The sequence below is a fragment of the Corvus kubaryi genome, unplaced genomic scaffold, assembly GCF_017639235.1.
Source record: "Corvus kubaryi isolate FWS band 111438036 unplaced genomic scaffold, C.kubaryi_AGA036_p1.0 37392, whole genome shotgun sequence".
In the NCBI taxonomy this organism is placed as follows: Eukaryota; Metazoa; Chordata; class Aves; order Passeriformes; family Corvidae; genus Corvus; species Corvus kubaryi.
In genome coordinates this window covers 12455891-12473810 of record NW_024581131.1, presented here as the reverse complement: position 1 = coordinate 12473810, position 17920 = coordinate 12455891, and the positions used below count along the sequence as shown (strand labels likewise).

The 17920-nt window shown below is 37.0% G+C and overlaps 1 protein-coding gene across 2 annotated transcripts in view; it reads right to left on the bottom strand.

The window, feature by feature from the left end:
• MYBPC3 (myosin binding protein C3) overlaps window positions 1-17698 on the bottom strand; it is a 62373-nt gene extending 44675 nt beyond the window's left edge. Inside the window, exons 1-9 of one of the 2 annotated variants that reach the window (XM_042038665.1) lie at window positions 17620-17698; window positions 17431-17490; window positions 8267-8533; window positions 6237-6332; window positions 5918-6004; window positions 5623-5771; window positions 4546-4663; window positions 3175-3223; window positions 1908-1952 (exon numbers count right to left, since the gene is read on the bottom strand). In XM_042038665.1, the coding sequence (XP_041894599.1) occupies window positions 1908-1952; window positions 3175-3223; window positions 4546-4663; window positions 5623-5771; window positions 5918-6004; window positions 6237-6332; window positions 8267-8533; window positions 17431-17455 (836 nt within the window). In that variant the 5' untranslated portion in view covers window positions 17456-17490; window positions 17620-17698. Of the gene's footprint in view, window positions 1-1907; window positions 1953-3174; window positions 3224-4545; window positions 4664-5622; window positions 5772-5917; window positions 6005-6236; window positions 6333-8266; window positions 8534-17430; window positions 17583-17619 lie in introns of those variants that run through there. The other variant, XM_042038667.1, reaches the window with a different exon arrangement.
• Window positions 17699-17920: the final 222 nt, after the last annotated feature.

Sequence of the window (17920 nt, the reverse complement as noted above, 5' to 3'; positions counted from 1 at the left end):
TAACCAAGACTTTTGTGGAATGCCTTACAATCTAAAATCACTTTTTTTACCCTTAGTATTGTCCCAGCTGTAATTGTTTCTTAAGGCTCTTTGTGACACCAGAATTCATTACACTGAAAAAAAAGTGTCACATCATTGGTGCTTGGGAGAGTTGAAGGAGGAATTCTGTGATGTGGCTTTCAGCCTGAGATGAGGTTCAATATGCACTTGTTCAACAAGAATCACCACAAGCAGTGTTGTGATGAGTTGGTCTGTGAGAACAAGAAGCATCAGGCAGGAGGTCTTTCATGTGTAGTTCTAACTGTTACATATGGTGAACTCAGATGGAATGCACAAAGTTATTTTTGGTGTTCTGAATCCAATGTGTTTTAGCTGTGCTTCTGAACATTTGAAGTACTGACCTACTCTGAAAACAGCATAAAGTCACTACAATAACTTCTTTAGATTTAATTCCTAAAAACGGTGCTCTTTGCATGCAGACAGGGTTTTAAAAGCCCAAATATATTTTCTTCATCTCAGCCAGTCTATCATCATCAATGGTCAGCTGCTCCTTAACACCCCTGTTGTCTTAAGTATAAGAATCTGGTGATTCCACCTCACAGCATTCGTATTCTTCCAGAAGCAGCAGCTTACATTTAATTATTGCTTCGTAAGCAGAACTTTTTCTTTTCAGTGTTACTGGTGGTAGTTGTAGACCATAATGCTGCCTCCATCAATGCACAGTGCCAGTTGATTCAGAAAAAATAAGTCTGTCTACAGAATGTAAATCAGAGTGTCAGGAAAACTCAATATGGCAGGAACAAATATTTTTAGAAGTAAGAAAACAGCCTGAACAGATAAATGATGGGCATTTTAACAGTACTGTTAAATAAAAATGAAACAGAAACAAGTGCCAAGCCTCTTGTGCTGCTTGCCAATATAAGGTTAAATAACAATTTAGAGTCTGTGTAATTTGAAATATGTTGTGAGAAGAGGTATTTTCTTTAAGAAAATACTGGTTTTACTTCTCTGATTACTTTCAGAATAGTACAATACTGGAAAGGATAATTTCCTGGGTAGAAAGCTCAAACAGAGAAGTGTGGTTTTGGCCCTACTTTCACAAGATTTTACATGTTTTCAGGCATAAAATGTACATAAAAATAACTTGTATAGTCCCAAATTTGGAAAGGATTTCCTGTGATCAAATATTCAGTAAATCAGGTCTACATCCGGGAGAATAACTATTCACCTTATTGCTTCACAAGTGGCAGTTAAACCAAATTTTCAGGAAAGACCAGCAATCAAGGTTTAGCTTTTTGAAGAATAAGACCCTAATAATTGCTTTAACATGCATATAGTTAAGTCTAACCTCAGAACTCCTGTTTTTACTATAGTAGCAAACATTAGGACCAAAAGGCATAGAGTGAAAAATTTAATGATAATATGATAGGGAGTGTGCCAGGAAACAACAAATTTTCATTTGTGTTGGTACATTTCTGTGAGTAGCAGCAATTTTAGTCAGAATGTGCTCAGTAGAGAGGAAAACATGTAAAACAGAAAGGGCAGACATACACATGATTTAAAGCTACTTTTTTTTCTTCTAACAATGGTGAGAAGATATCACTTGCCAAACACATGCATTTTCTGTACATGAATCTGCCTCTCACTGAACTACAAAACTACTCTTTTCTTTATCTTTTTTTATCTACCCTTTTATATTCTTATGTTTTATATTTTTTATTTATCTTTATTTGTCTTACATTACTTCTTCTTCGTATGTAATAATCTCATATAAATACTACACGTTATAAACAGTGATTTATTTGGAATTTAAGATGCAGCTTAATTCTGTTTTTTTCTTTTCCTGAGCAGAGAGAGACAGTTCATTGTAAGACTTAAATTTGTCTGCTGGCACAGGCAGTGACTACCTGAGAAAGGCTGAAGTCATCCGTCTCCCCCCTCCTGCTAGGCTCCTGAGTGAGGGTATCAAAGACAAAGCTTCAGATTTAGACAATTCAGTTCAAAATCTGGCTTCATTCTTGCAGGAGAAAGTGACAATCTGAACAGCCTGAAGCTGCTCACACTGCACTCCCTTTGAACTGATTCTAAATTTTTAAAATTGTCCTCACAAGCTCTGGAAGCCTCCTTTCACTGCAGTGAAATAACACAATGCAGTTATGCACTGAGTGTCCACTATTTTACAGGCATCACAGTGAGGCTGGTCAGCTACCTACAGATGGACTTAACTGTAGACAAATTCTGCAAGCCTTATTTAATTCTCTGTGATAAATGTTAAAAATATTCTTTTATAAAAATAGGACTTATAGAGAAATACTCGAAGAGTTGCCACGGATGATTTGTTCCCTATGGAGAAATAGGTGTTCAAATACTCTTAGTCTAGTAACTTTGCAAAAATACATAAAAACTAAAATAGAAACTTATTTACTATTACATAAAGGAAAAGGAAAGCACATATTAATAATGTCTAATTAAAATTAAAAAAAAAACCAACTAGTTTTGTGAATCTTACTAATAGAAGGGAACATTATTCCATTGAGAGATACATCAGTTCAGCAAATATTAAAGATGGGGGCAGGATGGCCTCTTCAGCAGCAGTCTTTAATGTCTAAGACTATGTATACCTGAGTTTTCACACGGACACTCACGATGTCATTGTCTTCATTCAGTTAATATAGGTATAGAACATGAGAACAGATACAACCAAAATGCTTGCAAGAATGTTATCAGTGATATGCTGCTTATAGGGCTCACACCAAACTCCACTCCCCTTGTTCAGCAAATGTTTGTACTGAGGTACATGTAGTTCCTCAAGCCAGATAAAATCCAGACCAACATCACACAGTACCTTTTCAATCTCTACTGGTCTATATATGGAAGTGCTCTTTACAGGTCTGAAAAAAAGGTGCTGAAGTTCTTGTTACAATTATACACATTACTGATTGCCTAATTGAAGACAAGCATGGTTATTATGCTAGTACAAAGTCTAAACTCTCTTAGGTGATTTCCGGGAGTTGTAGAGAATTTTAATAGTAGAAATATTTTCTTAGTAGAAATCTGTATCTTTGTGTTTGTTTGTACAACAGCTTTGCTTTTAGCTCGTTTCATCTGGGAAAGTAATGAATTCCACATGGATGTATAACCTGATCTACATAGGTTTCTGTTGTGCATACTCACGTGCGGCGGAAGGCAGCTCGAATATCCAAGTCTCCACTTACAGGTGCTTCTGATGTGACAAAAAGTAATGAAGAAAAATGGCAGAACAAGTCAACATAATGCAAGAATGCAGTGGTATTTGTAAAGTTTTTCTTTGCAGGCATTTTTAAAAATAAATTCTTATATTGTAGGTTGTGATTAATTGCATATTGAAAGCTTAAAGCTTCATGTTTAAACATGTAGCCTTCACTAATTAGCTTTCAACATCCAGTGTTTTGTGTATAACTTATTTCTGTCTCATATTTCATAATAACCCAAAGCCTGATCTTACCTCTTGCTTGTCAATTCTTCTGCTGCAAAATTTTAATTTCAATAGTGTCTTCACAGAGTATTTAAACCTAACGAGTATACGACTGGACATCAACTCAATGCTATGATTAAAAATAAATTATAATCTGTCCTCTGAAAGCAAAGGTAAATTCCTGGAACTATGTAGAGAGGTACAGAAGCTTAATCAATGATGCTGTATAGAGAGAATTTTGTTATACTATTGGTATAAACTGGTGTGCTGCTGTTTCGGGGAGAAAAACTGTTCTCAGTTACTGCTTCTAACTCTTATGAGTCCTAGCTAGTGAAACTTCAAAAATTAACACTGCTGATCAAGTAACTTAATGAGCTTTTGTCTTTACATTAGGTTCACTGGTAGCTAGACACAAGTTAACATTGCAGTCCCTCCTACAGAATTGCTGAAACAGGCAATGGTCCAAACATTCAGCTCTGTCAGGTGGTCCATCCTTATACTGTTTTACTTAAACTCTTCCACACTCTGGGCAAATTCATGTTAAAATGTACCTCCTTTTCAATTTTTATAAACTTTTCAGTATTGCACTTGTGAAGGTGGCACCATGCATTAGGTAAAATGAGTCATCTGATCTGAGAAGGTGCTTCTGTATGACTTGAATTTATTGGGAAGGAAGGAAAAAGGAATTGGCAATTCTTCTGTCTTTCTTTTAAAACATCAATTTTTAGTCCTAAACTTTCACCAAAATAAGAATGAACTTATCTTCTATTCTAGTGGAATTAAACATCATGAAATAATGAATCTGAAACCAGAATAAAGCCAGAGAAAAGGTGGGCAGTTTTGCATCTTTCTGTGTGCTTTCTTTAGAGCATCGCAGTTCTGACTGGAGTAACGACCAAGTGGTACTTCTGATGATCTGTATCCCATTCTCTGTGGGCCTCTCTAGGTGTACCTTTAGATCTTCAGGTCTATACTTCAGGTCTGTGTTTGTCTAGTAACCATTATGTACCAGAAAGAATTGTTGGTAGGCAGGAAAGGAAATACAGGGGGCTGGAAGATAAAAAAAAAAATACGTCAGGAATTCATCTTACCATTGACTGTCAGGTTGAAATTAGAGCTATCGAATTTGTCCTTGGTAGACACCTCACATCTGTACCCTCCTGCAAAAGTCATGTTTGCTTCTATGATTTCCATTTCAAAGGTGTACACCTAGGACAGACAGGAATGATACAATAATTAAGTTAGAAAATGAAATGGTGAAACACAGAGAGAGAGAATACATGGAGAGAAATAGACAGGGGATGAACTATGTCTTTGTGTCCTTTTAGAACTAAGAACCTCCTGAGTGTCCAACTCATTAGTGTAACAAAGAATTACCTATAATCCCCAATTCAGTAGCAACAGCTGAAGAGAACTGTCAGTACAGGTATTCCTGAGAATACAGTGTTATATTAGCTAACTATGCTGGTACATACACTAATGTACATACACTAATTGCATGTGCATTGGAAACAGGAATAAAGCTTTCATTAAGCAGTTTTAGCCTCTCCCCAGAACGTATGCAGTACATGCCAGAATTCAGTGAAAGGAGTGGCAAATGTGAGCAAGTCTGTCCAGTTCCATCCAGGAGAGGGTAGTAGTGCTTCATATACCACAGAGGATGCAAAGTCATGGTACAGACTCTTGCATTCCTGCTTGTGTATCTTTGGACAAAGTTGTGGTAAAAAGTGGGTCTTGCTCAGCTACTTAAAGCAGTCTAGACAACCCAAGAGAGCAATAAATTCCAACATTAATAGCAGAATGATTGGCCTATTAAGAGCAAGATAGACCACGCTTAAACAGCTGTCTGATTTATTGTTTTCTCTTAAATACACCAAGTATCTGTTTCTTGAGAGGAAGATGAAGGGAATCCTGCAGTAGACAGTGCAAAACTACTCCCCCAGTCCTCCAGATGTTTTCTCATTTCACCATAGATAAAGTATGCAAGAGTCCATATGCAGAGCTTGTCTCTTGTCCATGTGGTCGAAATACAGACTTCTATGCATAAGTGTAGCCTTGTGTGTTGCTTTGGGTACCTTAACATCAAAACATTCCTATTTTAGTTTATATTTTCCCCAGATTAAAGATTAGTACCTAGAAGACTGAGAACCCTATTCTGCCAATTCTACCTTGGAATTTCGATCATAATTCTCATGTAGTTGGAGATGTTTCCCCACTTTGCTTCCCAGGTCCATCCACTTTCCTTTGAACCATTTCACTGATGGCTTCTTCAGCAGGCTCTCACCTGCCACTTTGGCAGTGAATGTGATGTTTCCACCTTGTAAAAGAAATAAGTTAAAATAAGATTATGAATAATGTGTAAGTTATCTGTTATATTGCTGGTGTCACCCTGTGCTTGGAGAGCTAATAGCCAAGCAACAGGTACAGTTTACAGACTTCACTTGGCTGACGTTTTGCACTCACCAACAGTAACTTCTCCATCCTGGGGTCGTGCCACAAAGAGCCCAATGGGGTCCTGATGTTCTTCTGGTTGTGTCTCAGCAGATGAAGCTGAAATAAACATCATAATTACTATTTAGAACTTTTTGCATCAAACTATATAGTGAATTAGTTAATTAATTAAAAAATACCTCAGTAGATTTCTTCTGCTTCTGAGATTCCTTATTCTTTATGGTCTGCTTTCATCTACTGTCTCTATCTCACTGACTCTAAGGAGCCCCTGTGTATGTTCTTCCCTTCTGGTAATAAACCAGACTTGATGACAATGTTAATTTTCTATTACCTTCTCTGTTTTGGCTGCTTTCTGCTGCTGGCGCAGGTGACTCTGAGGCAGCTGGGGCTGGAACAGCTCCTGCAGGAGTGACTGTCTCACTCTTTTCTGGAAAGGAATGTAAGCCAAGATTAGAGACAGTCATATTTCCTCTGTCTTTCTGAAGATATTTTGCAAAAGAACAGCCTTTAATATACGTCAGGAAAAGCAGATAAATAGGCTGTTGTTTCCTAGAGTTTAGAGGATGATCTGGAAGCAGAAGGGGCCTACTGAAGTTGGATGATGAGGCTTTTTCTTTCGCTGAGCTCAGAAAGAACTGATGCCTGATTTTTAAATTCTACAGTCGATGTGTAGAAACTTGTCAGCTGATGAATAATGCTATTATTTGTTGCAAACATCAGTGGTCTAAATGGAAAAGGTAATGAAGAATGATGTAATTTTTATCTTTGTAAACAGTTTGCTTATTCATGAGATTTTGTTTCGTTGGAATGTAATGTTACAAAGGCTATTGCTGTGCGCAGCTTGGAAAAAGCTCTAGACACTGCTAGTAAACAATATGGATAAAGTATTTTAAAAATCCATCTGTAATTTCTTCCCTGGCTTATGAAAGTTTGTATCCTCTCAGTTAAACCATGACCTCAGAGACAAATTCAGGCAAATGCATTTGGCACAATGGAGAAGACAGAGTTGTCTGAAAATGGAGTAGGAGTGAGCAACTGGAGCAGATGGAGGGAGGTAGAATTTCTTGAAATAGATCAGTTGCAACAAGATGTTTTTTCCCCCGTAGATAGTGGAGCCACTTCCAAATAATAATGGGCAAACCAGTTACTCTATATAGCATTACATACTCTACTCCACTATGCTCCATAGCTTTATTTGCAAGTTATCTGCCTGTAGCAGGCTCTACATGGAGCTAACCTGGAAGACAATGAGGAAGATATAACGAGTACAATAGGGACCAGTTTGCTTTCAGGATGAGATAGTCAGGAGGACCATATTCCTATATGCTCTGACAACTATCAAATTGTCCTAATCCATACTAGGATTTCCCCTTACTCATAACCTGTCATGCTCTGTCTTTGCATATGGAACAGGCCATCTTAAATCCTGTTAAACATTCACCAGTATCTTTTCAGCTGACAAGAAGGTCTCACAAGGTCTCATAATTTTGCTAGAACAAACAGTGATAGCACAGAAAAGGAAGTGATATAAACAACCTGAGTTTGAGGCTTGTCACCAAATTAAAAAGCAAAAAGTAAAATACCAGAAGTGGTAAATTGATACAATTTTGGAGGGGAAAAGGGATCTGAAAGGTCAAAATGTTTCAAAAAATGAGTGGTTTCATCTACCCTAAGCATCTTCAGATATTTTTTCATGAGAAAATTCCAGGGAATTTGACTCTTTATATTTATTCCCAGGAAATACCTGGGAAAGTTTTTAAACTTCCCATGTAACTGATCTTTTAATGCATATGAAAGTAGTAATAATGGGTGATACACAAATAATACAAAGGTTACTCTTCATATTCAAGCCTCTCTTGAAATATGCATTTTTGGTAGCAGGAGATTTTGAGACAATTTTGGGGAATGTATGACCTTCTAGAAACATTACAGTATAACTTGTAAATACTTTGTCAATTGTTACAATTTTGTATTTCAATGAAATAATTATAAGAAAATACCAGTCCTAAGATCAGGCTTCTTAGTTTAGGTCAGGGTGAGGGTTGGATTAGATGTGCTTTGATTTTTCAGTAGTTAAGTGTAAAAGCTTGACATAATTCCAAAGATGTACATTGACATTTCCCATATGATCTCCTCTCTGTGGACTTCTGACACCTGGAAAGGGGTGTCTTAGCCACAGAAAATGTGTTCCTCAGCTTAATATGAATTAGTAGCTTCAAATAATTGGGCAAAACAGATGAATTGCTGGTAGAGAAATTTTACTTTGTTAAAATAGGTTAATTTCCATGGGCCTTATTCATGAAGGTTGCATGTTGGACTGGAACTACTGATGAAATCAGAATTGCTTAGGAAATGCTGTACCTGCTTCCTTGACCTTGAGTTCAAATTTGACCTTGGAACTTCCAGCTATTACAGCATATGTCACATCATCTTCTTTTCCTACATTATTGATTGTCAGTGAATGCTTGTTTCCTTCTGTCTTGATGACATATTTTTCACTTTCAGTAATTTCTGTGCCAGCTCGCTGCCATTTCACCTTGATGCCAGATTTTTCTGTCTCTGCTTCAAACACAGCTGTGTTTCCAGATGTCACCTCTGTTGTCTTCGGCTTCTTGGTAAATGCAGAAACTAAAAAAAGAGAGAGGGCTCACTAAAATCTGTTTTGCAATTGTGGAATATCTGGTGTAGTCAGCTGTTGTGGCTGCAGCAGCTGTCTCCTTTCTCTCCCATCTGCCCATGCAAGATATAAATTACAACACTTTCCACAGAGAAGTTGTGGAAGTGTCTTTGAGTTTATCAAGTTCTGTGTCTCATCGAGATGTCATATCTCCTCCACATGCCATGAAATAAAATGGAATGGATAGCAAAATCACCCCACTTTCTGTCTTCCTCTTTCTTTTTCCCCCATACTGAGCTCTGATTTTTTAGAAGTGGATGTTTTAGTCTATGAAAAGATGGCATGATATATATTCTTACATATCTAGTTGTCTACATTAATTTGCCATGCACTTTTATTTAGAATTAATAATTTTGTCCTAACAGCTGCTTAATATGGTTGTTACAGAGGATCAGGATCTGTTCCTCAACAATACTACAGTATTTTGTTTGTGCAGTAACCTGTGCCCTAATACACCCCAATGAATTAATAGTTCATCTTTAGTCCTTTTGTTTTGACAGATCAAGGCTTTAGTGGGAAGGGATTCACATTCCTATGATGACCCTTGTAATTTAATTCCAGCTAAAATGGTATCAATTGTTGTTTGTGTTCAGAAATTCACTTCAGCATTAGAAGTTGAAGAACTTGCCTACATAACACTCTACAACAATTAGTTGTCTAATTGCTTACAAGGTGGATTAAAACATTTCCTCAATGTGTCAAGAAACCCTTAGGAAGTTTATAATGAGAATTGATGACATTATTAACATATAGGCTGAACAAGCATAAACCAGATGATGTTTTAGTTCGTACATAATCAAAGCAGCACAGCAGATAGGAAATGGTAAACAAGCACTATATCATGATTTTGATCCACGAGTATCCTAATCTCTCTCAAGATTAGATTTTAGTAAAGTAACTTATTTTACTAATTTCTTTAACCTGATTTATTTATTTATTTATATTTCTTCATCTTTATTTTGAATCAAGTTTTTCATTCCATGCTCATGTTTTTGTCTTAATAAAACCTGTTATCGTTTGCTTATTGCCATGAGCTATGTTCATGTGTAAAAATACCAGCAATTAACATTCTGATTCATACACTTCATGGTTTTTTGTGCATCATTCTGCCATCTTTCTATTGACTCACCCCTGTATAACTACATTTTTATAAAATACTAGTAATTTCATCACATCTAATTTTATCTGTCACCTCTGTGGCAAATTGTCTATGGCTCTCCTACTCTGGCAGCCACAAGAACTCTTCCAAACAACACGACAATGGTTATAATTAGCTTTGAACTTTTAATTCTGCTTTATAAAAATGAAGGGAACATGGCATGAAAATGCTTTAAAAGAAAAAGGTTATATTCATGTTCTAACAGATACTTTAGTTAATTTAAGTGGTATATTATTATTAATACCATCTATTCATTTTACAAAATCTCTAATCCTGTAGCATGTCTTCAGACTGCATAAATTAGTTGACCTTAGTGGAGTTACATTTGCAAAGATTTCATCTGATGGCCTTTGGTCTTTAGTCATAATACAATTCATGCTTCTTGCATTGTTTTGCAAAGGATTCAAAACTTCTTAAGCATCAGTTAAAATATGAACTGCAAATACTTTTAGAATTTACTAAATATTGAATTTTGCTTTTCTTCATTATATAAAAACCTAAATTACATTTTTTCAGTTTCTTTTTTTCCCCCCCACATTTTATATTTCTGATGAAAACACAATCTTAGTTTTCAGTGAGCCTACAAAAGTCTTGACTGATGTCCTGTTTTATTCTTCTGCATGCTTCCCTTCCCTGTTTAAAGTGTGGGAAATTTCCTCTGGGAGTGGAATGTTCCTGCATGCTTATAATTGAGATTTTTTTCTAATCTGGTGCAATAGTTCTTTAACAGTGTAGTGCTTTGTAGAATATAGGACTATATACCATAGTGTTCCACAGCGTGCTGCCTGTTACCAGTTGCACACCTTTTGATACCGTATTGCCCTTCAGTAAATAACACAGCAGGGTATACATTGATGCAGTGTATCGTGAATAGTTGCAGGAGAGTTACTGTGCACAGCAGGTTGGACATGCAGGATTCAAGAGACATGTAAAGTGGCCAGGCTACTGCACAGTGGGCAGACAGGTGAGTTCTGGAACCCACTCCACTACTGACTAGCTGGCTCCTTCCCCTGTGATTCTACAGACAAAGCAGTAAAGAGGCATGTTTTTAGTCTCTGAGTGCTATTATCGTCACTCTTCTATTTAAGCACAAAAGAATCTATAAATATATTAATTACTTAACAGCAAAGTGATTTGTAAAGGTTCCAGCCTACAGTGGCAGGGTTTCATGACATGCATACTTGGAAGTAACACTGTGATCTGCTGCACACCCTGTAAAGTGATTTGGTTTCTTACATTTGCTTTGTAGATGACTCAACAAGAACAAAATTGTTGGTGAGAACACAGTGAGAAATCTCCACCACTACATAACATTCCTGGCTTTAGGAAATCTAAACACATACAGTAGAAGTTAATAAGTAAGACTCCTTGTATTCCCTCCTCTCCCCCCTTTCCTGCCAAAAGACTCACTTTAGTTCCAATTTAAAATGACTGTGAATATTTCTGGTTAAGTACATAACTGGAAAAGCCCAAAATCTCACATGAGAACAAAGGTCTGCAAGAGCAGTTGTTGTGTATCCACTTTTTCCCAGGTAAAGGAGACTGGGGTTTTAACTAAATCTTTTTCCTGTACTTGAGATTCAGTCAGTGGGGGGCAGTGTCCAAAGTGGCTTCTCTCTATCCAGCTGTATTCCCTTTCACCTTTCACTGCTCTGTTTGCAAAGGAAAACGAAAGATGCAGGGCTGGAGATTTTACAGGAAATTACTTTGCTGCAGAAGAGAGATTGCTGAATAAGCATGTGAAGAGAATACCATAATTTTTCCTTTTGGGGAAAAAATGGGCTGCTTAACAGAATAAAGAGTTCAGTTATTCCCCACCCCTTCATTGTGGCTGCCGCTACTTTAAGTAACATGCAAATCCAAGTTAACCAGAAGTTTTTGGGGTTTTTTTTTGCAGTTATACCAACCTAATTCACCTTTTTCTTCATTAGGAATACTCCTAAACAGCACCATTCAAAACTTCTGGTTTTTCCTGAGAACCACATTTTTGCCTGCTTTTATCAGAAACACATTCCCATGTGGCAATCTCTCTCACCTCAACGTTTGGCTTCTACCCAGATATACCTCTCTGAGTTCTATATATCCATCCCATACTCTAAACACTCTTGAATATGACTGTCACCATGAGGCTGTGGAAAACTCAATGGCTGTGACACCTCTTGTGTGATGTTGTGGAATGTCTCACAGCTCTCGTGCCTGTCAGGCACTGACAGATCTCAGACACTGTCCTGTGTTTATCCAGACTCCAGGTGACCGTGCAGTTAGGAGCCATAGGGCTGGGGCACCTGATGACCAAGTAGCCCATGTCCTCTCCCACCCACCATGTTAACTCTCTGACTCCTGATACATTCTAACCCAGCCTGCACAAGGGGAGAGAAAAATGACATTAGTACTAGCATACTATGGCAATTCTGGAGGGAGAGCAGAGACCCACGTGAGTTGCCAGTGCTATTGAAGAGAAAAAGTGTTGAAGGTGCTCTGTGTGTTTGTTTTGTGGGGATGGAATCGGTGTTGCTGTGGGGATTTAATGGAGGGAGAGAAGAGGGACATGAAGCTAATAAAAGAAAATGAGCCTAGGGCCACTTTGTACTAACCCATTTTTCAACACTTCACTTCTCATATCCCAGGCCTTTCTAATCACTTCTAACTTCCACGATGCAAACACACTCACATAATTTCTGAGTAACGTAAACCAGCAAATTTTACCCCAGGCAGAAGAGGAAACAGATGTATGTGGTCTGCAGTTATCTTGCAGAAACTTTTTGGTGGTTAATGCTGCAGCTACCAGAACTTGCATCCTCTAAAACTCTTGGAACACCTGAAGATGTACACATCAGCCATAACACTATGTATGTTACATGAGTTACAGCTTAAATGGTCAGTAATAAAAACTTCTGTTGGGAGGTCTGTGATGAGACTGCATTTTGACAATCTTTCATTCAGGAGGATTAAGAAAAATAAGATACACTTGCTTTGGGCCAAATTAAACTAGAATGAAATAAGTTCAGTTCCAAAACAAATTTTCTATACTAGTCACCTAAATAAAATAACAAACCTAGTATTCTGCCTTCATTCTGCTGCCATTTATTAAATCTTCATACCAGCACCTTCATGCTTTCTCCTTTACTGTCTGACCTGATTTGAGGCAATGTCCTTTTAACAACTATCATCAAACAAGCTTACTATTATATTTCAAATATTTTTAATACTCTCCTATGCAAAACCCAAGAAATGGCTAAGCTGCCAGGGTTGCTGTCTATTGTACTACTAATTGTTTGCTTTACTCTCTTGTTGAACTATCTATCTATTTACTGGGCTTTTATTTTGTGATTGTTTTGAGGCAGAGACTGTTTTTCTGTTGTCTTTGTACAGCATTAAATTGTTAGTAGGTAACTACTAAGTACTGTTGTATATCTTATAAGAATAAAAATTAGGATTAGAAGCTAGAAGAGCAATTCTTATTTCATTATTGTCAGAAAAAGTGGAGGTAAGATGTATATTAAAATAATGTTCAAATTACCAAAATAATTTCATTTGCTGGCAACATTCCCTAAATAATCTGGCTTGTTAAGAATCACAAGCACTGGCTGAAAACCTATTCCTAAAATACTGGAATTTCAAAGTACATGTGAAGTGTGTGAAATGAAAGTAAGGAAGAAATGGGGATTCTACAAGAGTGATTTTAACTAGATAGGGTGGTAGAGGAGAATGTATGTTAGATGATGTTTTCAAATGGTATTTCTGCCTTTCTGAAATAAAATCTGTTAAAGGTGTAGATTCTTGAGGAGAATCTAATGTATCTGTTTGAATGCAGATGCTAGAAACTACAGCAGAAATTTGTAATGAGTGAAATTACACAAAATAGTTGTAGGTTTCTCCCACAAAGCTGAGTTATCTTACTGCACATTCTGTGTATTTGGTGTTAAAATATGTATTGGTCAATATATATTTAATTAATATTACAAAAGTAATATTAGCTTTTGGAATTCTTTGATTTGTTAAGACTTAATGTTGAAAATTGATCTTTGCTTACACTTGGCATCTAGTTTTGCTTCTATACCATTTGCTCTTCCATTGAGTTAAAAGCCAAACTGAGGATAAGTAGGCTTCAGTAATGGAGCTTGTAAATTCCTTTCTGAGGAACTATATAAAGATGCTGCACATTCCCTGGTCAGGACCTAAGTGGCTTCTTGCAATTACAAGCTTAATCACTCCATGATCCAAAAGCTATTGAACGACTCAATCTTATCATTCCTTGCCTACTTCAGCAGCTGAGATCGTAAATTCCTGCAACATGAGCAACAGGCGAGGAATAGTTTCACTAATCAGTCACCTCTCTCTCTATGCATCCATCATACTTTCTGTAAAATGGGGATAGTAATGTTCAGCTTGGTTTGAATCTTAATTTACAAAAGAGGAAACTACACCTGTGTGAATTTAGGGTGTTTTCTGCATTCCTGTGGGGAATAGAACTTTGTTGCAGTAGTTTGTTGTGCTAGGTGCTTACAAATGTGAAAGAATGGTCTCATAGTTGAACTAAAATTCTGCAGTTTACTCTTCATTATGCAACATTTATTATTATTATTATTGTTATTATTATTATTATTATTATTATGGGAGCCTCTGTGTACTTACAAGTTATTTGTAAATTCTTGATGAAATTTCCTAATCTGGACTGCAAAATCTAGACTCCTTTATCTATAAAATATGTGAGTAAAAGTTGACTGATTTTCATAGAAGATGTGTAATATAGACTTCTCCGTTTCCAGCTATAATAACGCACACATTTCCCATTAAGTCCCATTTATCTACTAAATTTGGTGTTTAAAAAGTCAATTATTTCCTCTCAATGTCATAAAATACTGTTAGGGAAATGGTTGGGGTTTTTTTAATGTTTCTGAATTTTCAGAACATTAAAAAACGATCAAAATTTTCCAAACAGTGAGCTGTTGTATGAAGATTAACTATGAAATGTTTAAATCAAAGGGAGAAGAACATAAAGTTTCTGCAACAGAATCCTGCAAAACGTGATGCTTTTCAAACTAAACTCTTACAGGTCTTATAAATTATGTTGCTCTTGTGGATGGTATAGATTTTCTGGAATGCTAGGACAGTTGTTTTGACATTCTTGAAATAGGTAGGGGGAGTGCCTTATCCTGAAGTATTTTAGTTGGGCAGTTTAAAGTAAAAGGAAAATCTACTTCACCATACCATTTTAAGTTTAATGGTTTATTCAGTGTTTTTTTGGTTTTTGTGGGTTTTTGTGGGATTTTTGTTGGGGTTTTTTGGTGGGTATTTTTTTGATTGGTTGTTTTTTTGGGTGGGGTTTTTTGTTTGTTTTAACATGTTAGAAGACCTGTTAAAACAGCAGATATAGGCAGAATATCTCTGCTCACTCTCTGACATGAAGAATTTTCTTTTCCCTATATGCCAGGTGCACAAATTTCAGCAATACAGACTAGGGACTTCTTTGGGCTCTTCAGTACTCTAACTATATGGTATGGGACAGGCAGGAATTGTGATTTATCCAAGTATGAACTGCCTTATTCGGCCCTCCTGAGATAGTGCTCAACATTATCCCATCTTGAAATGACTTGAACTATATAAACAACATGAAATGGAAAACCAAAGGGATTAGTGTGTCCTGGGAGACTGAGAAGATCTTCTCTAAAAGTTACGGGGCATGTGACTGGTTCTGTCTCTGTCAGAGTGGGTAACAAGAGCTTTTCCTCCCCCTGCTGTGATAATCCCAGTGTTTGGTCTGGTTTGTTCATAAGAACTGTGTAGGACTAGTGATGTTAGACACCTGTTAGATTTCTCTGGAGAAATAAGTTGGAATAGAATTTCTCTTCACCATTAGCCAGCAAAAGTGGGCATCTTCACAAACAGAGACATTACCTCTCATCCATGGAGAATGAAAATGTTAATTTAAAGGCAGTTAAACAATTAGAAATCAGAAGTCACAATGCCGAGGGGATCACACTGTAAAATTTTGCCTACTCTGTTGTGTTTCTTTTCATCTGCATTCACAGCCACTAGACATTTCAATACAACTTAAAAATCATGTGACTTTAAAACCAGATTATGAGTATGAATTTATTTTTGGGTTGATTACTGAACCTTTGCAGCTTATATTTTCAAGGTTTTGTCTACAAGTACAAGATCTAATATATATATTTTTTTTATATACAAATCTACTTTCAGCAGAAATTGCAGCCTTATGAATATTAAATGATGTTGTATTTGTAATAAAATGGAAGGATTGGTGACACCACTGTTGCTTTGGGGTTATCATATAGAGGGAACATAAAGAATATTGTTGGAGTTAACTATGCTTTAGTGCTTTGCAGTTTGTAATGGAAGAGCCTCTGAGTGTGTAATGGGTCTGCCTCTGGCAGTGGCTGATTCCAAATATTTTGGTAAAATGAAGGTTCTTCTTAACAAGTTCATCTTTTGTTATGGTGACCAAAGGAGATTGTCTCTTTGGCCAAACTAAGAGGAGACTGATGCCCGCTCAGGCCTTTGCAAAGCACAAAGGCCATTATTAAGCCTCCACAGCTGTTACTGGCTAACTCTGGAAACGACACGTTATTAAAAACATGTGCACCTTGTACTGTACATTCAGGTAGTGGTAATTCTGGGTATGCATTGGTATCACTGAAGTAAGAGTTCTAAAGTGAACAATCCCAGATTTAGTACAAGTTTCTCCAGGCCTGAGTATTGAATATGTTCACACTTGACAAACAATCACAAGTTCAGCTTTTGTCAATTTTTTTTCCCAAACTTACTTGTGGACACAAAGTGCTCCTAAGTCATCTTCCTCTGTAGGTGTCCTGAAGCTAAACCGTCTCTACCTTTTCTTCCCAGGCTCTCTTCCTCCTCAAAACACCAGATCCATCGCACCTTGCACCCCATCCTAGGCCTCCTCTATGTGGGCAGCCTCTGAATGATTCCTTATTTGAAGATTTTAAATGAAAACATTCATAAATCTGAAATACTTTCCTGGCATTTTTCTCTGTGCCTCTGTGACCTTGGCTTTCTGGAAAAGGGCTAGTTATCTTCTGGTTCAAAGGGAAAGGATGAAGGAGGGTGAGGGAAAAGAAACTGCATATATTCTTCACAGTCCAATGTTGTCTTTTTTTCCTAGAGTTCTATTGACAGTGATTGAAAGAACTAGAAAGAATAAACTCCAAACCAGGTACTGTTTGCTTTCATTTTCACAGAGATTTCATTAACAATAAATACCATCAAATTTTGCCAATAATACAAATTGTCAGGGGAAAAAAAAACCCCAAACCCAAAATAAAGGCAGGAGAGGTTTATACTATTTAACTCTCCAAGAGAGAGACTACAAGCCGTTTTTTTTTTTCCCCCCCAGAGTCCTAAATGTGACTAGGAAAGGAAATGAGAAATTAAAAGAATCTGAGAATTCAATGTGTTTCACCTCTACTTTTTCCTCATTCAAAGTCTCTTGAGAAAATTCTGTGGCTGAGGTTTATCAAACCATTTAGTGATTTCTCTGCAAGGTCACTCAATATCTCTTACATTTACAACTTAATAAAATAAGATTTCTTTTTCCTGTCTATTTATTTTTTCCTTTGAGGCACCTCATTTCTCTAGAATACATAATCTACTTACATTTTTCTTGCCAAGCTGTTCTTAGTTTTGTCTGTCAGTTATGATCCTTACCTGTTTTCTTTACTGGCTCTGGCATCTTCACTTTGTTTCTGGTGAAGCTCCCAGTTGTATCTAGAAAGCAGGGTATGAGTTAAACAGAAATGTGACTGCAGGGCTTTTGAGACCCCCTAAAGAACGACTCGATGGAAGCCCCCATCCTGCTCCTCCCCCTTGATCCGCCACTGTTGTCAACTACGGCACCTTATCAACAGCAGGACACACTTGACAGGCTACATCAGCTGGGATAAATATAGCCAAGTTCCAGGAGCCAGAGAGCTCAAGCCACCCAAGACTGGCTACCACTGATCTGTTGGTATAAACCAGAGCACAATATGATGTGGCACATGCGTACAGTGCATTTTCCAGCTTCAGGCATGTATTGCGCTAAGAATTCCAACATTGCCATGTTTACAGCACATTCAGCAAACTAGATCTGATAGTTACATTTCCTGTATGCTGGTTCCTACTTATTCTAAGTGTGTATTTGCTTACATTCTTACTG